Source organism: Phalacrocorax aristotelis, chromosome 6, assembly GCF_949628215.1.
Source record: "Phalacrocorax aristotelis chromosome 6, bGulAri2.1, whole genome shotgun sequence".
Taxonomy (NCBI): domain Eukaryota; kingdom Metazoa; phylum Chordata; class Aves; order Suliformes; family Phalacrocoracidae; genus Phalacrocorax; species Phalacrocorax aristotelis.
Window position 1 is genome coordinate 980,109 of NC_134281.1, and position 21,095 is coordinate 1,001,203.

The 21,095-nt window shown below is 50.0% G+C and overlaps 1 protein-coding gene across 3 annotated transcripts in view; it reads left to right on the top strand.

Annotated features, from left to right (window-relative positions):
* The first annotated feature begins 871 nt into the window (after positions 1-871).
* The window catches only part of SRGAP3 (SLIT-ROBO Rho GTPase activating protein 3), a 129,755-nt gene continuing 109,531 nt past the window's right edge, over positions 872-21,095 (top strand). For all 3 annotated transcript variants that reach the window (XM_075095578.1, XM_075095579.1, XM_075095580.1), the window contains exon 1: positions 872-1,024. In XM_075095578.1, the coding sequence (XP_074951679.1) occupies positions 958-1,024 (67 nt within the window). In that variant the 5' untranslated portion in view covers positions 872-957. The remainder of the gene's footprint in view (positions 1,025-21,095) is intronic.

The following is a 21,095-nucleotide window of genomic DNA, read 5'->3' on the forward strand; positions in this document are numbered from 1 at the left end:
GACGCGGTGCCCCGGCGGCGGGGTGCGCTATGGCCCCCGGGAGCCCCGAGGGGCTCGCCACCCGGGCACGCCAGCTGCCGCCTCGGTTTGCTGGTTCATCTCGCAGTGGCACCTCTGCCTTCGAGGCGCAGCCTCTAGGCTGCCGTACTGCCGTCAGACCAACCTCATTAGGTTTAAGCCGGCGTCGGCGTTTATCCCCCGCAGCCGTGAAGGCGCGGCTCCGGGGCGGCTGGGGAAGGCGCCGGCGGGAGCCCCGCGGGTGCCGCTCGGGAAGCGGGGGGGCTCGGGGCGGCCCCGGCACGGCGGAGCGCGGGGACCCCCGCCTGCGGGGCGCGGCCACGGGATGCTCGGGGAGCGCAGGACGGCTCTGCGCGCCGACGGACGGAGCCGCCGCAGCCCGGGGGGCGCTGGGCCCCGCACCCAGCCGGGCCGGCCCGGGCCGAGCCCAGCTGAGCCGCGCCCCGCCGGCCCGGGGCGGGACGGGGCGAGGCCGCGCCCAGCCGGTAGCTCCCCACCTCCCCCCCTCGGCGTGCCCCCTCCCCACGCGCGCCCCCGCCGCCTCGCCCGGGCCGGGGGACCGAGGGACCGCCCCGGCCCCGCCCGCGGGTGGCGAAGGGGGGAGGGGAAGGGGCGCCGGGACACCGCCCCGCCCCTCACGGCGGCCCCGCCCCTCCCCGCGCGCAACCTGAGCGCGGGAGCGGCGCCAGGGCCCCGCCTTGGCTGGGCTCGGCTCTGCTCGGCTCGGCTCGGCTCCGCTCGGCTGGTCTGGGCTGCGCTGCGCTGCGCTGCCGGGGCGGGCGGTGCTGCGGCTCCCGCCGAGGTGCGGGCGGTGCGCGGTGTCCCCGGCGCCGCCAATGAAGGCAGCCGCGGGCGGCGGGGCCGCGGCCGGGTGAGGCGGCGGGCGGCGCGGAGCGGTGCGGTGCGGGCGTCCTGGCGGAGCCCGCGCCCTCCCGCAAGATGTCATCGCAGGGCAAGTTCAAGAAGGACAAAGAGATCATCGCCGACTACGAGGCGCAGGTCAAAGGTGCGGAGCGGGGCCGCTGCATTGCGGGGCGGCGGCGGGGCACGGCTGCGGTGCCCGCCTTTGTGCGCGGTGCGGGGCGGAGGGGGCGCGGGGGCGGTGCGGGAGCCAGCAGCCGCCCCGCCGCCGCCCCGCCGCGCTGCCGGGCGGGGAGCGGCCCCGGGCCCGGCGGGGGCACCGGCCGCGGGAGCCCGGGCGAGCCTCGCCCGCCGCCCGGCCCCCGCGCGCGGTCTTAGACCCGACCTAAAGGCGGTCTGGCGGGGTGGCGCCGGGCGGAGGGGACAGTGTGCCTGACCCCGGTGTCTCATGAGCAGCCCTGGCGGGGGGAGGCCTCCCTGGCGAGGGGGCGCGTTGGTTTTGCGGGTCTTATGTAAGGACCTTCGCCGTGCCTCGGGCCCAGCGGTTCGAGGGGGAGAGTCGTTATTATGCAAGTCCCAGTGTTGCAGGATGGAGACCTGAGAAGCACGGCGCCCTGTCTCTAAATGTCAGAGAATATAATGAAAGGTTCCGTCTACCGGGACCCCCAAGCATCAAGTACCAGGTTCCAAATTAATTCTTATTGCAGTTAGGCTTGTTATGGAAAAGTTGGTACCCCCTGCACACCACAGATGTCTGCAGTCCAGTGAAAGGCTGCGTTGAAGCACCTGCGGTCAGGCAGAAGAAAACCTAGTCTGTGTAGCCGTCTCCCTGTTACAGAAATAGGAGTTTTAGTATCACTAGCAAACTGCATTAACTGGTATTTTTGAATAACTGCAGCTTGTAAATCTGCTCGTTGTTGTAGCGGTTCCTAATTCTGCTAGTTAATGACAATTCCTTTTCCCACTTTCAGCTTAAGGATACTTAACCGCTTGCTGAATGCCTTCTCATTAAGTCGCCCCCTTTGAGTCCCCCTGCTATTATATAAAATTGGCTCCCATCTCCCTTCGGTTGGTTGTTTTATAAAGCTGTGCAGTCACCATTTTGTTATGTTGAAGTCTCTGGTTAAGACAGAGTTATTTAACAATATTGAATAGCTTTTCTGCAAATTAACCTGTGAATGTGCAGACCAAATGGCTTCCCTGTTTTCTCCGGAGGTCACTTGGCGTGTTGGATCTCGAGCGACGTCTTGTCTGCACATACAGGGCTTTGAAAAAGTAGCTGCGGAAATGCTGCAGTGCAATGCCAGCTGGAGGGATTTTGGGGAAGGGGCTGTCTGTTGATTTCGTGCCATTGTTTACTTTCTTGCATTTCAGTCTTTTGTAGTTGGCTGCGAAGAGTGATGTAACAGTCACAACATGCTCTGCTCAGTGCCAATTACCTTTCTGCTCGTGTGTAATTTGGGCAAATTGATGTTATTGCACCCTGCAGTTAAGCCGATGAAATATTCTTTTAGCCTGTGGTATTGTTCTGTTTTAGGGGAGGGGATTTGTGTTTATTCATAGAGCCTGTCCCACATTTCCGTGCTGTTCTCGAGGATGTCCCGGGCCAGGTGGTTCCTGCTTCTCGGGTGCTTGGGGCTGCAGAGGGGTAGCTGGAGGCAGGACTGGGCCCGATCTGTTCCAAAAGCTTTGCTGCAGGCATCTCCAGTATTTTTTCTTGTTGTTGTTTGTAACTGGAATACTCATTTGCCGTGATCATTCTTGGCCCGATTTCTGTAGCCTCATAGTTTCCATATGTTGGACAGTTAACGCTGGGGTTATGTATGAGGGTGTTTTATTGCACCACAGCGATCACATTTTGGGCAGCTGGAGTGCAGACAGAGTTTGCTGATGGGCTGGTAATAATTTCCTTGGTACTATTCTGTGCCTAATTATACCTCCAGAAACGTCAGTTTTCTGACTTAGGGTACTCAGTCTGTATTTTCATCTGAATAAAGGTCTCTTCGGATACTGTCAGGGCTTAACTGTGGCTGAGGCTGGGGCAAGGCCGAGGAGGCAGACCCCACCGTCTGCGCGTGCTGCCTGCCCGCTGCCTTGGAGGTGGCGGCGGCGGCTCCGCGGCGGGTCCGTCACAGCACCGAGGTGGTCTCGGGGAAACCTCGGTGAGGTGAAGGGGCTCTGGCGCTCGTGGCCGTGTCCTGACAGCCGTCACCCTGGCTGTCGCCTCCCTGCAGGGACCAAGGCGGCTCTGACCTTCCCACATTGCTGAAGCGTCGGAGGATGATAAACATCCGACTCCAGAGGAGTCGGCGCGGAGGTCTGTTGGAGCCTGTGCTTCATCGTTAAGTCGGAGCAGTGGCAGAACATGTAACTGGGCAGAAAGGTGTAGTGAAGCGCCACTGTTGGTGGCTGCGTTAGCAGGGACCCGAGGAGGACCGGCTGCCGAGGATGTGCAAATGCAACAGATCTGTGTGGTGTTGGTGTCAGCAAAACCTGACATGGGGGAGGGTTTATCATCATCTACATGTTCTTCTGAGGCTGTGACAGTGACCACAAACACCCGCCTCCAGTTCCCCTCCTGCAGGGCCTGATCTCTCTTGGCTCAACCTAGGGATTTCATGTAGGCCGCCTCATTATCCCAGATACCCTGTTTATTTCCTTCAGGGGTTTAGTCGTTACTCTATTCATATCTAAACCCCTGCTACCCTGGTGAAGTCAGATACCTGAATCTCCAGAGAAAGACTAAAATGGAAAAGAAGTATGGGGAAGGAAAAGGAGCGGCGGCAAGGGAAGCTAACAAACAAATGTTGGCATGGAAGAGCTGACGCATGAAGATGCTAAAAGGTGAAAATTTGAAGAAGTGATGCTTTGTTACGGAGGATGGGGCTGAAATCTGAACACAGCACGGTGGTGGTCCCCATGGCATGGTCAAGAAAATATCAGGGAGAAAGGTGGAAAACCCTGCACGTGAACTCCAGGGAATCCATCGGCATGGGTGGAAGTGGAAGCAATGCACAGCAGAGGTGCACTTAAAATGCAGTTAGAAGATAGATGTCAGAGAGGATCGGAGATGGTCGGGGTGCTGGCTGGTGCAGCCTGGAAGGTGAAAGGTGTCAGCCAGCCCCCAGGGCTCTTGCGAGGCAATTACCATCTAGCAGTGCCTGAGGTGTATGAAAACCCCCTCAGTTGCCCAAGTATGACTAGAGGATCCTGACAGACAACTGGGAATAACACGGTGGGGAAAAAAGAATATGTTGCTTAGACTGATTTTTAGGAAAGTTCTGCTGAAAGCCCTCTTGCTCAGGCTGTTGGGAAGTAGAGCAAAGACCCCGAATGGTTCACGGACAGCCTGTCAATAACTACAGCGCGGGAGCCAAGCCCTGCCCCGACCTCCTGTGCTCCAGGGTGCTGCAGCCTCGGTTAAAAAAATCGATGAGCCCACGCTTTGTGTGGGGAGCTTGATTGGCGTAAGTAGAGTTTAACTGGGGAATAATCTTTGTGCACAGGGGTGATTTATCAGCCATAATGACTCTGTATCTTCTTTCCCTCCCTGGAGAATTGTGTCTGCTTTTCTCATGGTGGGAAGGAGTTGTCCTGAAATTGCTTTGGAGATAAAGGGTGTGCGCGCAGGTCTGCGTGCGTGCCGCCGGCTGCACGTGCCATGCCTGGAGGTTGCAGAGTGGGCTGGGGGGCAGATAGCTGGGCACGGCTGCACAGTGTTGGTAGTGATGCAGGAGGGGCCTGAGGCTCTGGGTCAGTGCCGCTCTGTTTGTAGGAGCGCAAACACCTCATCGCTGCTGCCTGCGGCTGCTGCAGGCTGGCTGTCCTTGCAGCTCGCCGCAGCGTTTGCCATCTGCCCGTGCGTGGGGACCTCTCTCTTTCACCTCTCCTGAACACGCTGACAGGCGCCTTCCCGTGGCGTGGTCTCTCCTGTCAGTTATCCTGCCGTGGCTCTGTCCTTTCCTTCTGCTGCTGATCTGCGTCCTTCCTCAGCTGTCAGGAGAGGGGAGAGCTGGCCCTGGGATTGGCAGCAGGTGCTTGCTTGATGGTACCAGGAAGAGAACATGAAGGATACTTTTTAGGAGGCAGGTTTTCTTATCTGTCTTTCTTAGATTTGCAGACAGGAACGGTTGCATTAAAAATAAATGCCAATAAATGTGGCTGCATATTTACAACTGCTACATTAAAGGTACTTGCAAAATACAGAACACAGTAGATCCTTAGATGCACAATTTAAAGCAAGTGTTTTCAGACGAACAATTTTAATTGGTCTATCTGGCCAGAAGAGAAATAAATGTCTTTTCTTCATTACTGTCAAATGCATGATTTGTTGCTTTAATGCAGCAAAACTAACCAGTTCTAATTATGTAGATGTGACACTCTCTGGTACAGCATTGTAAATCTTGCAGAAAATCGGGCATTGTGTTGATTGGCTAATTTCATATTGCTTCCTGAAGCTTTTCTTTAACCCTTGCAAAATTCAGGTCATTGTATGATCTATTTGGTTACTGCTGGCAGGAAGACTGCTGTGAATCAATAGCATCTTCTGTCATGTGGCTGGCAGGTGAAAAGCATCCCTGGTGATCCTAAAGACAGTAGTCTTCAAATGGTGCATCTGGCTGCGTAGTGGTAAAGGGATGATTTCTTGCACTTCTAGGACTCTTAGCTGCTGTGTAAATTGATAATAGAACTAGAGTTTTGATGGATTTAGCATATAAAAACATCAAAAAGGCTTGCAAACCTTGAGGCCAAAGGAAACCAATGTGTGTTTTCCCATTTCTGTAGAACTGCAGCTTAGGTTAATTTATCATCACTTGTTAGCTTCATTTTACTTTTTCTATTGCAGTAGCTGCGTCCCGTCTTTTATGTCTGTTCTCATTTCCTACCTATTGCTCTCTTTCCGCTCTGCTCAGAAAATTTTGGGAAAATTCCCACACCAGATTATTTTCTGGGCTTGTGGCTTGCTCAGGACAGAAGCTTGGCTCCCATCTGGAGGAGACATCCAGACTTAAGCTTGACAGCCCATTTAATGAAATGGTTCTGTGCAAAAGAGAAGAAAGTTCCATCCCTTTGGACAGGCTGGTAGGAAACTGCTAAATATTAATCACAGAAACTGATATAAAATTTCCATTGGCTTAATTGTCTTGCTTAACAAAATGTGGGGAAGTGAGACCTGAGCGCCAGCTGGCATGCCTTGGCATAGCTCTGTTGGCTTCGATGGAGTTGTCTGCAACAGATAGCTGATGAACCTGATCTAGTTTCTACTGTGAGACTTCAGAATAACCCCTCAGTGTTGCTCCCTATTTGGTTGATTCCCATATAGATTTACTTGTTTTCTTCTGCTTATCCTCTGTGTTTCCTCAGTGGGGCCTGATAGCATGGTCCTGGCAGATGGGTTTTACGTGAGACCTCCTTGCGTGGGGACTGGGAGGGCCATGTGCAGAGAATAGTGGAGAAGTATATACGTGATTCATAATAAAGACTAATTGGCAGTCTCTAATGGAAACAAATTCAATCTATCAGAGATATTTCCTGAAAAGCTAAAGTCCCAAGCTCTTTGGTGGAGGCTGGGATGGTTCAACTGAGTCAGCAGGCTCCTGCACACAACTGGCCATCAGCAGCTACGTGTAGTTGCTGGAGGGATGGATTTTCCTAAAATGCCTTGGATTCAGGCCTCCTTTGCAGTCAGAGAGGAGAAGGAGCCACCAGCTTGCAGTTAAGTGGTCAGGGATGCGTGTACCTGTGTGCTGGGGCACCTTGCTCTGGGTGAGACGCAGCCAGTACGTGGCCCAACGCTCTTGCCTCGCCACCAGCCCTGCGTGCCCGCCGGGGCAGGAGCGCGGGCACGGCACCGGGCGCTGCCTCGCCGGCGCCGGATGGTTGGCTTCGTGGCACTGGTGCAGAGCGTGGAAGTGGAGCGTGCCAAGGCACTGTGGCTGCTGTTGCTTGGCAAGACATTGCTAAATCCAAAGACCCTCTAGGTGTGTGGCCCCATTTAGATGGGGAGCTGGATGGAGGCCTGAAAGCGTGTGGGCTGGCCTTCTAGCAGAATGTGGGGTGATACTTAAAAACAGACAGGTGACATCACTGAAGTGTTTTTTCCTTGTAAGATGCAGCACTCTGGCCCCAGCTGAGGCTGTTTAAGCAAACACAGCAGAGTGGAGGTGCTTCTGGCAGGATAAGCAGCAAAGCGTTGGTTTCCTAAAGACAGAGAAGCTGGCAAAGAGAGCGGCCAAGGGACAAGCTATAAACCTTTTGCAGGACTCGCTTCTGGTGAGTCCAGGTCCTTGACTTCTACTGCCACGGAGCTAGATTGTGGGTGTGGGAGGTTGCGCTTCTGCTGCGTGCGAGGGAAGGGGAAGCCAAGCTCTGGGCTAAAGCCCGTTAGCGTGGCCTGACCCCTGCAGCAGGGCAGAAGTTGCCTTTAGCAGCTGCGCTTCTCAAACGCCCCTGTTCACGTGGGAGCATCTGTCTAAAATGGAAGACAATGGCAGCTCCTGCAGCCGACGTCTCAGGGCAGGGCCTGCGCTTCCCACGGCGAGGCTGTGTGCCCGGCAGTCAGGCTTGAGTTCAGATCTCTTTCATTATGGTGACTTTCTTCTAATGCATTAAAAAAATGAAATCCAGCTGTGTTTGGAAGCGCATGGTGGGGAAGAGGCCTCCTTGGGGCTTTGCTCTGCTTTGGAGGCTACTTTGTGTCCCTGAGCTCGGGTCCTCCTGCGGGAACCAGGAGGAGCGAGCGTGTGGCACGTGCATGGCCGAAGCACCCTGCCCTGAGCGGGTCCCTGTGTCCTCTGCCGCTCCTCCGGCTTGTGTGCGCGGCGAGCGGGGCCTCCAGCGGGGGCAGCCTGGGTCTCCAGCCTCTCCGTTACCTGCGAGCCGCCTTGCCGGCAGCTGTGGTCAGAAGTGCCTGATGATGAGCCCAGCGCCGAGGTCGTGGCTTGTCCTTGAGAACGTGGTTGGTGGCATGCAGGAGCTGAGGTCTGAGGCCTCTGCGGAGAGCTGACGGCTGCGTTTCGATAGAAAAGAGGGGTACTTTGATCCTTGTAAGCCTGGCTATTTTCTTTTCTGATAGCTGGCAGGTACCTGGGTGCAGCAGGCATTATTTACCAATCTACCCATCTTCCTGATAATGGTAAAAACCTCTTACAACACTTATTCATGGCCTGTAGCTAGTCCTGGTTCCAGGTGAAGGGTTTTAAGGGCCGTAGGAGTGCAGCACCAAATGCGTTTCAGGTGCTTAACAGATATTTATAAGCCTCTGCAAGGTGTAATATTTTAAGTTCTGTGTGCACAGTTTCAGCATCTGTCAGGAGCAGGATTTACTCTCCCCTGCTACTGGCCTACTGAAGGTGGGGGGGGAACCCTCCCCCTCGAGCTCTTAAATTTTCTCTTGCCTGAATTTGGCTTTGTTTCAGTAGCTGTTTGTCAAGCTACCACCCACGGCAGCAACAGCAATCACCTTCTGAAATGCATTTGCCGACTTCAGAGGCATTCATATTCCTGACAGGCGGCCGGTGACGGAGCGGTTGGAGCAGGTAATGCCTGGTGTCGGGCTCGGGGCTGGAGAGGGGCGCAGCGGCGTGTGCAGTCGTGTCTCTCATGCCGCTCTCCAGCAAAACTGGCATGAAGTAATCTCCCCTTTCTCACACCCTGGGCGGCTGTTTAATCCTGAACGTTGATTTAATCCCAGAAGGCTTTTGCCGAGCTGCCAGCAAACCTTCCTCTTGACAGAAGTTGAATATTTCTTATTAATAACCATTGTGTTGTGTGTGCCCCACCTCTGTGTATTTTATTGGTATGTATCATAGCAGCAAGGGAGGACTCAGAAAAAGGAAAACAGCGTGAGCCCATGCCGCAACTGGTAATAATGGTTCGTGCTTGTCACTGATGACCTCTGTAGGGATTCCACTCCTCACCCAGTGCTCCCGCTTTGTGCCTGTGGTTGTTGGATGTGCTTCGAGCTGCTCACGTCTCCAAGAGCCTGATTTGTAAGCTTTTCTCTGAAAAACTGGCCTGAGATGACTTACTTTGGTGTCCCTTTTCTCACCTCTGGAAGACAGCTGCAGCAGTCTGGGAGGCGGCAGCTGCTGAACAGCGTATTGCAACACAGTTTTAGGAGAGGAAGTGGAGTATCGAAATAAAATTACTGAGGGTGTTTGTGTAGTTGTAGTATGAGTCCCTGGGCTGGGATCGAGTTGGTGTGATAGGGCGGATGTGTTTCTCACTGCCGTTTAATGACCGTGAGCGGTCAGCAGCTTGGTTTTAGAGTTCACGTGAAAAATGGCAGCATCAACAGCACAGCAGCCCTCGCATGCCAGGCTGGGGAATATACAGCCTTGTTAGTTATCCCAGTGTGGTCATTGCTCATCAGTGAGGAGGCAGCTGTTCGGATCCTGTCCGTGGCAGGGAGGGAGAGGTTTTAAATCATCCTCTTTGTGTTAAATCATCCCCTCTGTGTTAAATTATCCTCTTTATTTTAAATATTCCACTTTGTTTTAAAACCAAGGATATGTAAAAAAGTGTGTTGCTATAATTCCTGTGCCTCTTCTAGAAGGTGGGTCCCCAGATTTAGCTCTGTGGGTGCACCCCGTCAGAGGAGAATCACAGGAGTGCTTGGCTGGTGCTCGTGTGTTCATTCGGACGTGGCTGTGGGTGTCTGTCTGTACTGGCCTGCATTCCCCAGTTTGGGAACTCCTGGCCTGGAAGGGACTGGGGGGACCAGGGAGCTGGAAACTGGGAGAAAGCTATGGCTGCCAGATTCTCTTGCTTATGTATATTGTGCTGTTGAGCAGCCTTAAAACAATGTGCCTCCCAGAATGACAAAACTGTTTGTTAGCTTCGCTGATGTCCTTCCCTGAGCGCTGAAGCCAAGCTGACATTCAGGGGAGGTTCTGCATGAAGACGTTTGGTGCTGCAGGCAGTTAGCCTGGGATCTGGAGAGTTTGGGGAAACTACGCAGCCTCTCTGTGTCCAACAGCTTCAGAAAAGAATTTGCAGTAGTGTCTGTCACTGTTCTTTCCTTTGGAGTTGAAGAATAGCTTTGAAGAGGGAGGGTAAAAAAAAAAAAGGTTTTACTTTCCTTTTTCACCTAGGCCTTTGGAGGAAGAGTCATGTAAGTGGCAAGGGATTACAGTCACTCTAATGCATCTGCTTCTCAAAGTAGCTCTATAAAATATTGTTCCATCTTGCAGCAACAGCAGGTGTGCAGGAAAGCTCAGTAATTTTCTGTTAGAGCGACCATGGAGTTAAATTGTCTACAGTTTCTTGCTTTCTCAGGCAGATGAGGGGGGAGACGAGGTTGCTCCTTAGGTGAGCATCCCTGATTCTTTAGCTCTGTCCCTCCTGGCCTCTGACCCTCAGTGGCCTGTCTGTAAAACAGAGGAGAGGAGATGCACCTCCCTGGGTGGCTGCTAATCCTGCTGCTCTTGGGAACTCCCAGGGCTACAGCTCTCTAGGGTGAGGATTTTATCTGTATGGCTCTTGCTTTGGTTATTGTTCAGATAGCAAAGCTAACAGCAGTGATTAGGTGAGACTCGGTGTCGTTTTACAATCTTGCTTGTACTTGAGTAAATATTTAAAAAGAAAACAGGATACAAAACCATGTAACTGACCAGAGATCAGGAGACAGAGGTCTGGCTTTAATGATTCCTCCTAAGGGAAAAGGGAGCCCTGTTTTCCCCTGCCTTCCTCCATCTGCTGGACCAGCTTCACCTCTGAGGTCCCGCTTTGGGGAACAGAATCGCGCATTGGAGGCCCACAGCAGAAGTCCCTGACAGTGGCTTCCCCCTCACCATGGAAGAGCCCCAAAGACTGGTTTTCTTTTAGATGCTGTAGCATTGATTGGCTTTTTTGTTTGAAGAGTTATTTGTGGTCTTGAGGCTATTCTGTGGTGTGGTTAGAGCCTGAGGTGATGTTCTGCTGCTTGCGGCTCATCTAGAGGTGACCTGAAGAACAGATTTCTTAGCTGAAGACTGTCAGTTAGATAATTTTAGGTTGCTGGCCTTACATGTGTGCAGCGCTTTTCTCTCTGTTAAATGCACTGATTGATCAATAATTGTTTCATGGAAATAAAAACACTTGCTATGGAATGAACATGCTTCCCCCTCACCCAAGGGGTCTAGGATTCTGCCTTACTGTGTGGTGAGAGCTGGCATACCCAGATGGACTGAATGCTTTTCAGAAGAGCTTCTATGTAAGCTTACAGTGTGCCTGCAGCTGAGGTCTGAGGGAATTCACAGCAGTTACTTTTTAAATTGATGGTGATGTTTAAAGCTTCTGGCTCAGACCAGGTCCTGCAATAAGTAGGACTTGCTGTCCAATGTTAGTGACCCAGTGGCTTTAAATGAACTGGTTTTTGGGAAGAAGTTTGCATTTGAATATTCCCCCATCCCTTTTCATTTTTACTTCTGTGATGACACTATAATTTAATCATTTTGGTTACAGAACTCCTCATAAAAGAGTAAGAACTCGAGATCAAACCATTAGTGTGGCGGTTTAAGGCTTTGTGTTGGCAACGGCTCTAGAGAGAATTCAAGATTTTCTTTGTGTGAAAAAAGGTTAATTGGTATTTGGGAAGAGCCTGAATGATATTTCATTCAGGACAACTTGTTAGTGTTTGAAATTTTAAAGCTACAGACTTTTACCTGATCTGGAGAGAAAAAAAATCCCACTATCATTTTACAGTATTGGCAACATACCGGGATTAAAGCTGCAAGAGGGCTTGAAGATTGGAGTTGCATTGCTAGATGGTGGTGATCAGGGGGCGAAGCCTTGTTCAGACGAGTCCTGTTTGGGAGCGTAGCCCTGGAGCGGGAGTGCGGTGTGGAGCAGAGGGCTGTAGCTCGGGACAGGATGGGAACAGTGCTGTTGACCTTTCTGCAAACCTCAGAGGGAAGGGATACGCTAAAGCAGTATGATGGCATTGAAAGGCGCTGTTTAGCTGGTCAGTTAGTGGAGGGAGAAATACTCTCAGCAAGATTATCCTGCCATGAGCTGAGAGTACATTCAGCTCTTTAAGCTCCCCATCTTCGGCAGTTGTTTGCCCTCAGAAGCTGATTAGTTACTCAGATTTATGCTGCTGTTGCAGCATGTGACCCGAGGTAGTCGTGCAGTTGTGTTTCCGGACCTTGTAAGTCGGATGGGGGTGTCTGTTCAACGGCGTCTGTGGAAGGATGCTGTGGACCACTTACTGGCAGTGACCTCCACTGGAAGGAGATAAGCTGTTAGCTGATGAAGATATATTGAGCCTTCTAAGAAAATGATATTGTAGGCAGCTGTTCTTACCTCTTTGTTATTTGGGAGGACGTGCTAACTCCTCCGGCAGGACAGCATACCCTAAATGACTGTTGAGGGGTGGGAAAGTCCTGCTCTGGCCAAAAGATGGAGAATTTTGTTTGAAAGTATGGTTTGGCTGCTGTCAAACACGGTGCTGTGGGTTTGAAGCAGGTCCTCCTGAATGGATGGGGTATCTCCCATCGGCTCTGGTGTGTGGCGCTTCATGCCCTTGAGATCATGTGCCAGAACCCCTGCCTGCGTGAGGGATCATGCAATGCACCTTGCAGGGTTAGAAATGAGTCCGGGAATCCTTCACCTTGCTTCTCATACAGCAGGTACCGAAGACTGCCTGCATCTACCCCTCCAAAACGGGCAGTGGTGGGAGCTCTGGCAAAGGCTCCTCCATTCTCTTTCTGTAGGTAAAAGGCCTCTCTGTCACACAGCAGTGATGTAGTGCACAAGAGGGTGCTCATTTCTTACTGGGGAGTTGTTTGTATGCTGCTGCTCAGTAGGGTTAAACTCTACCAAGTATAGGCTGGACTGTCGTGGTGTGTTTTTATTTTGCAGTGTTGCCTAATGATTGCTTCTTTTTGGAGATGGGCAGATTTTCAAAAGGGCTGAGTACTTTTACAGTCAATATTGTGTACAGTTAAGCATGCTGAGGTCAGCACAATCAAATATCATGCTTCAGGGTGGAATGTGATTGCTAGAGAGATCAGAAAACAATTTCTATTCCTATGTAGAGCATTACACAACTGGCTGGATACGTTATAGTTTTCCCTGCAGCATCAAAGCAATGCTCAGAGAGGCCACTGGACTAAATAACACTGGCATTTCTGTGCATACCCACGCAATAGTTTCAAAACATTTGAGTGTTAGTGATTTTATTTTCCCAGTGCTTCCGAGAGGCAGGCAGGAGCATTCTCCCTGTTCGGCTGATGGGGTGATGCAGAGGCACGGAGACTCGGGCAAGAGGGTGGTAGTTAGGAGCAGGAATAGAAATCAGGCCCTTGAACTCTGTATTTTGCATGAGAACCAGAAACTGGCTGTGCACGGGCTGTATGCTTAGGTTAGATGTGTCTTCTGTGCTACCACAGCAACTGGGCAGTGTGTGAGCTGTGTGATTCTCCTTTAACCCTCTGTTTGAAGCTGCTTTGTTCTGTGAGGTCTAGAAAACCATCCGATGGGCTGATCTGCGGTGGTAAGTCACACTGAGGTCCCTGGTTGCCTCTCGCCCGTTTGCTCGACTCGGCTGCCGCTTCCTGTTTTCAGCTGAGGCTGCTGGCTCCTCGGGGCAGGGCTCTGCCAGTGGTGCACAAATGCATGGATCTTCACCGCCACGGCGCAAGTAATGCGTAACCTCGCATTTTAGAGGTGAACCGCTGCGCCGGGAGATAGCAAGCTCCAATCTGCACTTACATCCATCGTGGGTGGGAAAATGTGAGTTATTTAGGTATTGTGCAGAAATATGGGTAATTTGGGCCAGCTGGCCTTACTCTGTGATGGAAACCAGTTTGTTTCACACCTTAGTGGAACTGAACGGTGTTTTGTGGCTAGGACTGTGTATGTACATCAGCCAGAGAGAAGTGGAGAAGGCAGGCCTAGTGTGCAGGTCATTCTGCAGCAAACAGCGTGCAAGCGCGGTGTGAAGGTCTGCGTATGTTCAGTGTTGCACCCGGAGGAAACTGTAAGACCATTGACATCCTAGTTGGAGCTCTTCAAAATGACTGTAACGGCCATGCAGAAACTCGGCAAGATTAACCTTTTGTTTTGCCAGATTTTCCTTTAACCATCCTTTATTTTCCTTTCCACTGAATACAGCCAGTGTTTTGTAGGGACTTTTGTCTTCCCCTATTCTTTTTTTACTGCTAAAATGAATGGGACTTCTGCTGTTGTAATAAATAAAACTGGAAATTAGAATCTCCACTGTAACTGTGTTTTTTCAGGTAGTTCAGGAAAAACCTGAGGAAGCGTGGCAAAAACTGAACAAAAATAAATAGCAGTGCTGAGCCAGTTTTGACTTGGAGTATATCAAGTGAGTTGCTAAGCAGGCTCTCAGCAGCAGGTTCTTCCAAACATCTTCTGTTTCTTTCAACACCCTTGCTTGATGATGTTCTGAGTGATTCACATTTTTTAAAAGCAGTTTTTCCTGCTCAGTGACCGATGCTCTTGACCTACCCTTGCTGAAATCCCTGAAGAAACAATAAGCAAACATGCTGTAAGTGAAAATGTCATAATATAAACCCCTGAAAACGAAACCATAACAAAAAGAGTACTCATGTAGTCATTGTTCTTGTGGGATGGCAGTTTGAGATACTGTTGGAATAACAATGATCTGTTTCATGTAAGAGGTCAGCTCAAAACTAAGGGTGAGTGGGAAGAAGAGGAAAAAAGAAATGCACATTGTTTGCCTCTCCTCCTAATCATCCGGCATTCTCACACATCTCGTGGGCTGCGCTGTTGATGTAGTTCCCTACTGCTTTACAAACGTTTTTTGAATGTGTGTCAGATGGGAGAGGAACGTATAGCAGATGGCATACCTCTCCTGAGGCACTGGGCAGAAGGAGATAACTTTGCAGGTTGCAAAACCAGAGGATAACTTCTTCAGAATTAAACTTTTCATTGGGGATTTAAAAAAAAAAATTCAAGAAGCTTTCTTGAAAACTGCTTCACGCCGATACAAATGTTTGTTTGCCGTTTTCCATTTCCAGACCCAAATGTGCTTGCAGTCACCTCAGAAGATGCGCCGCTGGGCTCTGACGGCTCGTGGCAAATGCCCTCTTTTACTGTAGATTGAAGGTCATGGGTCCAGCTAGCTGTGCATCTTACTGCCTCCGAACACATCGTCCCTCTGGGTGCCACAGATGTGCGGAACTGTGGGGAGCAGTGGCCGTGCCTGGGGTATCTCCTTGATGGAGGAGGGCACAACCAGGACCCAGGTCTGTGCTCCCGACTCCTGTGCCACGCTTGAGAGTGGACTGGTGCTGTGGCTTTGAGTGGTGAGGCTTCACCTGGAGAGCGGGGTTAATGATGCTGTCTTGCTTGAGGAGTGGGTGACACCTGAGATTCACAAAGAGGGGTAGTGCCTTGAGGGTTTAAGGCAGCATATTGGAGATGAGGCACACTAGCAGAACTGGCTTTTTGGTTTGAATGTGGTGAAACAGGACCGTTGTTTATCGGCCGTGGCACGCTCTCGTGGAGGCAGTCCAGCTGCTCAGACAGCTGGTTTGCACAAAGCTGTGGTGATAAGCTCCACGAGAGAGTGGCGGTTGGTCACGGGTATAGTCACAGGTCTTCTCCTCACGAGTCCTGTGACTGTGTGTGAGTGCCAGGCATGGACCTGGCTACCCTGTTGGTTCCCAGAGTGGGTACTCTTGTCAGCAAGCCACGAATTTATGTGGAGGCTGGTCACGTCACTGGTGAGTGTTTGCTGCAGTGTCCTTGTCCGTGGTGTACCTGACAATGACAATAAAAAAGGACATTTGTGGCCACCAAACTAACTATTGAGCCTGCAGAAACTCATGGTGACAATATGCCTTTGAAAGAAAGAAAAAAAATAAAATCTTCAGTGACCTTTTCTTTAGCTTTTGGGGGGTCTTTACCAGACTGCATGTGTTTAGAGCTCTCTGGAAAGAACTTAGCTCCTTGTCCTGATAGCATCTTTGTGTGAAGTCTCTTATGGTTCCCAGTAGCTTACCGATTCCGTGTAAGCCTGCTGTCCGGATGGCTTGCCAAGATGGAAGGACAGCCGATCTTTTCAGGTCCGTATTGCAAGGTGTGTGTTTGTGGCTCCATTGGCAGCTTGAATGGGCATCAGATATCTAGGAGGTGGAAGAGGTTCTGCTTCCTTCTGGAATTCTCCTAGGTGGCATTGTAAGGCCTGTCTTAGGATGAAACCATTTGTGTATCGTTGGTAGCACTTCCATTGCTCTCCTCTGCTTCTATCCCTCTTGTAAAAGCCGTTCAGTGTTGCACGCTGTGGGAGCTCTGTGCTCTTTAATTGTTGTTTGTCATCGTGGGAATTGCTTGTTCTAAAACCAATTACAACCTGACAAAACTGATCTGCCTTATTTACAAATACATCCATCTGGTTGTGGACTGCCTGGTATCACTGCCAGAATAATATGAGGCCTTTTATTGCTGCTGCTGCGTTATTGAAGGGTTCCTGTGCCGGCATCATCCGGAGCCGCACGATGGCTTACTGCATGCGTATTTGCACAGGTGTTCTTCATAGGACAAATACAAGAATGTTTAAAGTTACAAATCCTAGGTAAACCGAATAGAGATAAAACGTCAGAGTGCTGTATCCCGGCCTCAGCTGGTGCGGAGCCTCGTGGCGTGTTTGGAGCGTGCAACACGACGGAGGATGTTAATGCAGCAGCGGCAGAGCGGCTCCTCTGGGAGCTGACGGCCGGTGTGTCCGGCACCACGCAAGCGGGTGGGTGAGCTCTCGGCTGCGCTCGGGTGGGGGCGAGGTGTGGGTGTAGCTGTTGGTGTTAGGAGGGGCATGGCCGTGCATGTGCAAGAGCTGGGAAGCTGAGAAACCTGAACTGTTTGGAAGGGCTGGTGGTAGGTACTGCTCCCGTGTGTATTCTGTGCCTTTTGGCTGTTGCAGCAGCGGCCGGAACCAGCATTGCTGGCCACCGGGGGAAGAGTCCGGCTGATTCCTAATCTTCCAGAAACTCGTTTGGTAGTTGAGGTAGGACTAGATTCCTCCTTGGCAGCTGCAGTCTCCTGGTAGGTTTCCTGTAGAAAATAGGCAAGAGAAGTAGGCAGGCATCTGGGGTGTGAGACTTCTATTTCTGTGTGTGCTCCTGGAAACCGATTTTGAAAAGGCTCAGAAAAGGAGAAGAATGGATGACTGGTGCCAGGACATTAGAACTTAAAAGCCATTGCAACTGGTAGCCAAAACTGTTTCAGACCATTTTCATTTTTCTATGAATGTTCAGTTTCAGCTTAAAGATCTGAAACATTATGAATCAGTACGGATTTTGCCCTCAGGCCAGCAGTTCAAAGCTGAATATAGTGAATTTTGGAAGCATTCACTAAAAGCATCTATTCCATGTTTACTATGTGTGTTAACCACAAAGGGCAGAAAACAGACATACGTATGTAAACAAATTTATGATGAGGGAAACAGGGAAGAGTTGCCCCCTAAATTAAGTAATTAAAATTAGCATGATGGGATTTCAACATATAACTGGAGATGAGTGAATTAGTCATTGTGAATAATATATATGATAAATTCAGGCCTATTTTTGTTAGTGATTTATCTAGGAATGAACTTTAACTTTTGTATTTTTAAATAATCACTCAGTTTTTGCTGGCTGAATAACTGAAAATTCATAAATCGGTGTGAACTGGAAGTACAGAATACTGCAATCTGCATATGAAAACCTGTGTTTACATGAATCTAAGTTGGGTTTTTTTCCCTATTCCCCGTCACCATAGTAACTGAACATTTTCTATAATGGTGACCTAGTCTTGCAATGTGAGAGTGAGATAGGACACTTTCATTTTTACCTCCAGGGGCTGAGACGGTGGACTAGATTGTCAGGGTGCCTGGCACCTGCCGGTCCCTTGACATGAGCTGTGAAAACTGGGCGTGTGGAGTCAAAGGGGGTGTTTGGTAGCGCCACAGCGCGTTGAGCCCAAATCCTCCTCATCAAGGGTTTGTGCCTGGGTCTGTCAGTGCAGGAAAATGATCTCTAGCTGTTTGGCCAGTTAAAGGTCTGTTTGAGAAAACACATTCTGCCACAGAATGATGGAGGGAGATACACTGCAGTGTGCTCCAGGCCGGGCAGGGGCATGTGTGGGGTGGGTGGCTCGGCAGCTGCAGCCCCGTGGTGCCACTGACTCCTCTCCTGGCACGGTGGTCCTGGCCCACTCTGCGCTCCCTGGCTCACTTTAAAGTAGTGCCGAGCTGTCCTGTGGCTCCTTAGTGGCTCTGTATCCGAAATGAAGTGCCTCAAGCTGCGAGCATTGTGGTACTGGCTAGCAGTAGTCTGCACCTCGAAGTGACCGGGTTGGCAGTTTTGGTGACAGATGTTCCCCAAATGGGTCGAAGCTTTTGTGCCTATGGCAGCTGCTGGAGCAGGACAGGAAGGGCTGCTGGGCCTGCTCTTGTGCTGTGTTGTCCTGTGCCAGCAATAACAATGGCCTTTGAACCCTCTTTTTTAGCTCAGACCCTCAGTACCATATGGGTATGGCTTTTGGTGTTGGGCTTTTTAAAATTGGTAACTGATACTGTGCTGAAACTATTGTTTGTGTTATAACCCCTGTTTTCCCCATCATTCTTGAGCAGTGCCTGTTTCCTGTTGCTGGCTGGGCTGTTAAGAGATTTTTTTAATAAGAGATTTTCTGAAATTCGTCACAGATGAATAACAGCCCTTTGATTTCCCCGCCCCTTTTTTTTCTCTCCTATTTAACAGGCTGTAGTTAATTGCTGAAAAATGCAGATATGATGCTCCATGGGGAAAAACACTTTTTGACAAAATGATTAATGTAAATATACATCACTTACATTTCAGAGTGACAGTTCACTGGTAATCTGTTGGCAGGGGTATCTTCTGCGGTCCCTCAGCCTCTCTTTCAGTCCTTTATGAATATCAATCAAATAAGGACGGACCACTGAGTACAGTGGACACCTAAAAGCAGGAGGAGGAAATGCAGAGAGAAAGCAGAATAGCAATATGAAAAGGGAACTCGCATCACCTCTTGTAACACGAGCTTTTGGTATGCATCAGGGCTAAGCTCTTCTGGCCACTGCAGCTGTAAAATAATGCTGTGTTTTCTGTTCCTTCTCTCTTACGAGAATCAGTGTGCTGAAAGCGGCTGTGTCCCGGGCAGGGTGGAAAACGCTGTAAGGTGGTTATAAAGGTTTCTGCTGACGTCCTGTTTCTCGGTAGCTGATCAGTATGCGTTGGCTTCGGCTGAATCCCCGCAGCCCTGTGAACGAGCGAGCCTGCTTGTGCGTCTCCCCTTACAGCCGGCCAGAAATGTGGAGATGCTCTAAAGGAGACTGAGACCGCATGTTGTTACTAGCGTGGGGAATCAATTTTGTTCAGTAGTTTTAAATCTAAATAGAAAATCATACTTCTGTGATGATGATCTTTTCTTTAAAACATAATTATATCTCTGTATAATACAGCTGTTCTTCATCCAGCAGTTAAGTTGCCTCCAGCTATGATATTTTATTATTGGACATAATTTGTATAAAGGGATCTTGTAACGTTTTTTGGTGGGAGATGGAGAGAGAAAATAATCCATTAGCAGCACTTACAGTAAAATTGTTAGGACAAACCCCATGTATTTTAAAGTTCATTTGCTTATAATAATGAAATCTATGGCTTAGTTTGGACAATAAAACAGGCCTGTGTAACTTACCTACCTTGTTTCAGTCAGTTTCAGTGTTGGTTTGAGTCAAAGGCTCCTAACTTAAAGGGACATTTTTCACTGAATTCAAGAGGTTGGAATTAATCCCCAATAAGATATAGTCACATAACATATAGACTGACATTATTTCAGGGAAATATATTAATATGCAGTCTTCTACCTTCTCACTGAAGTGACAATATTTTAATTCATAATTTACATATAAAAACTTTTATTGAAAGTATAAATCTCAATTTTGATCTTAAAATTACCAGTATTGTTAGAAAAAAAAGATTATTTGTAAAGGTCTCAGATGTTTTTATTCATGCCCTCTGCCTTCCCTGGCTCATCTGTCCCTAGCCTGCTGCCTTCCTCAGCTTCAGCCTATTTTACTTAATTAGTTCCCTAAAGGCCATTATGCGTGATTTTTCCCAAAAAGGGAATGAGCACAAGGCCATCAAAATGATAAAGACCTTGAGAGCTCTGGCGACTGCTTTGTACGCTCAGATGAATGAGGCACCCCCCAGCCCCCTCCTTCTGAGAGGCAGCATACAACTCTTGGGAGAAGTTTCACATTTATTTCACTAAAATATTATTAGCTGTACCCTTTTTGTACCAATGACTCTTATTTTCCTGTTTGCCAGGGGAGTTTTGTGGCCTGCCAGGGCCCAGGGCTAGCCCGGCATGGCGGCCGGGGCCCGTCGGCATGGCGGCCAGGCCTGCCCCGGAGTCCTGCTGTCCTCGGCAGCTCTGGCCACCCGTGCGCTGGGGAGGATGGAGAATGCCCGGGCTGTCCCCTGGCTCTGTGGAAGAGGCTGCTTCGCCTAAAAGGCTTTCCAGCCCTCCTCCCTTCAAAGCAATATTTTATCCATTGGCTTATTAAACCGTGTGTTATTTCCCTGAAAAAACGGTTTCTCTTCTGTATCTTTAGAACTTCCTGGCAGCGTAGGCATCTTTGACAGATGCTCATCTAATCTGTTGATAAAAACCTGCAGTGATGGGAGATCTGACAGCCTCCCTGGTTTGCCTGTTAACTGTTTCTGATTAGAGTGCTTTTTTCCCCCCAGCGTTTAAACTGAATTTTACTTTGTAAAAAGAAGCTGACTTGTTCATGTGTTTCCCTCGGTGCTTATGAAAGACGGGTTGATCAGCCACCCTCGCACAACAACCCCTCATGCAGGGGAAGACTGTTACCATGTCTTTCCCCAGTCCTGTCTCTCCTAGGCTGAGAAAAGCTTCCCTCTTGAAAGGAGGCCATGACACCGGGGGTGTGGTTCCTCCATACTTTACTTCTACCGGTTAGGTACGCGATGGATCCAAGCTAAACCTGTTTTAACTTTCCCGGAAATCAGATTGACATCTGTACTGCCATGTGCTAAACTGAGTAGACATCCTTTGTAAAAGCAAATTGTTACAGGAACTACAGGGGTATTACTTTGCTTAGCAAAGAATTTAGAAGGTGGCATAAATCTCCTCTTGCACCCATTATTGCTCTGTGAATGAGAGAGGGAAATGTGAATTGCTTTTTCTGGGCCTGATGAGTAGGTTTCAGTCTGATGGATGAT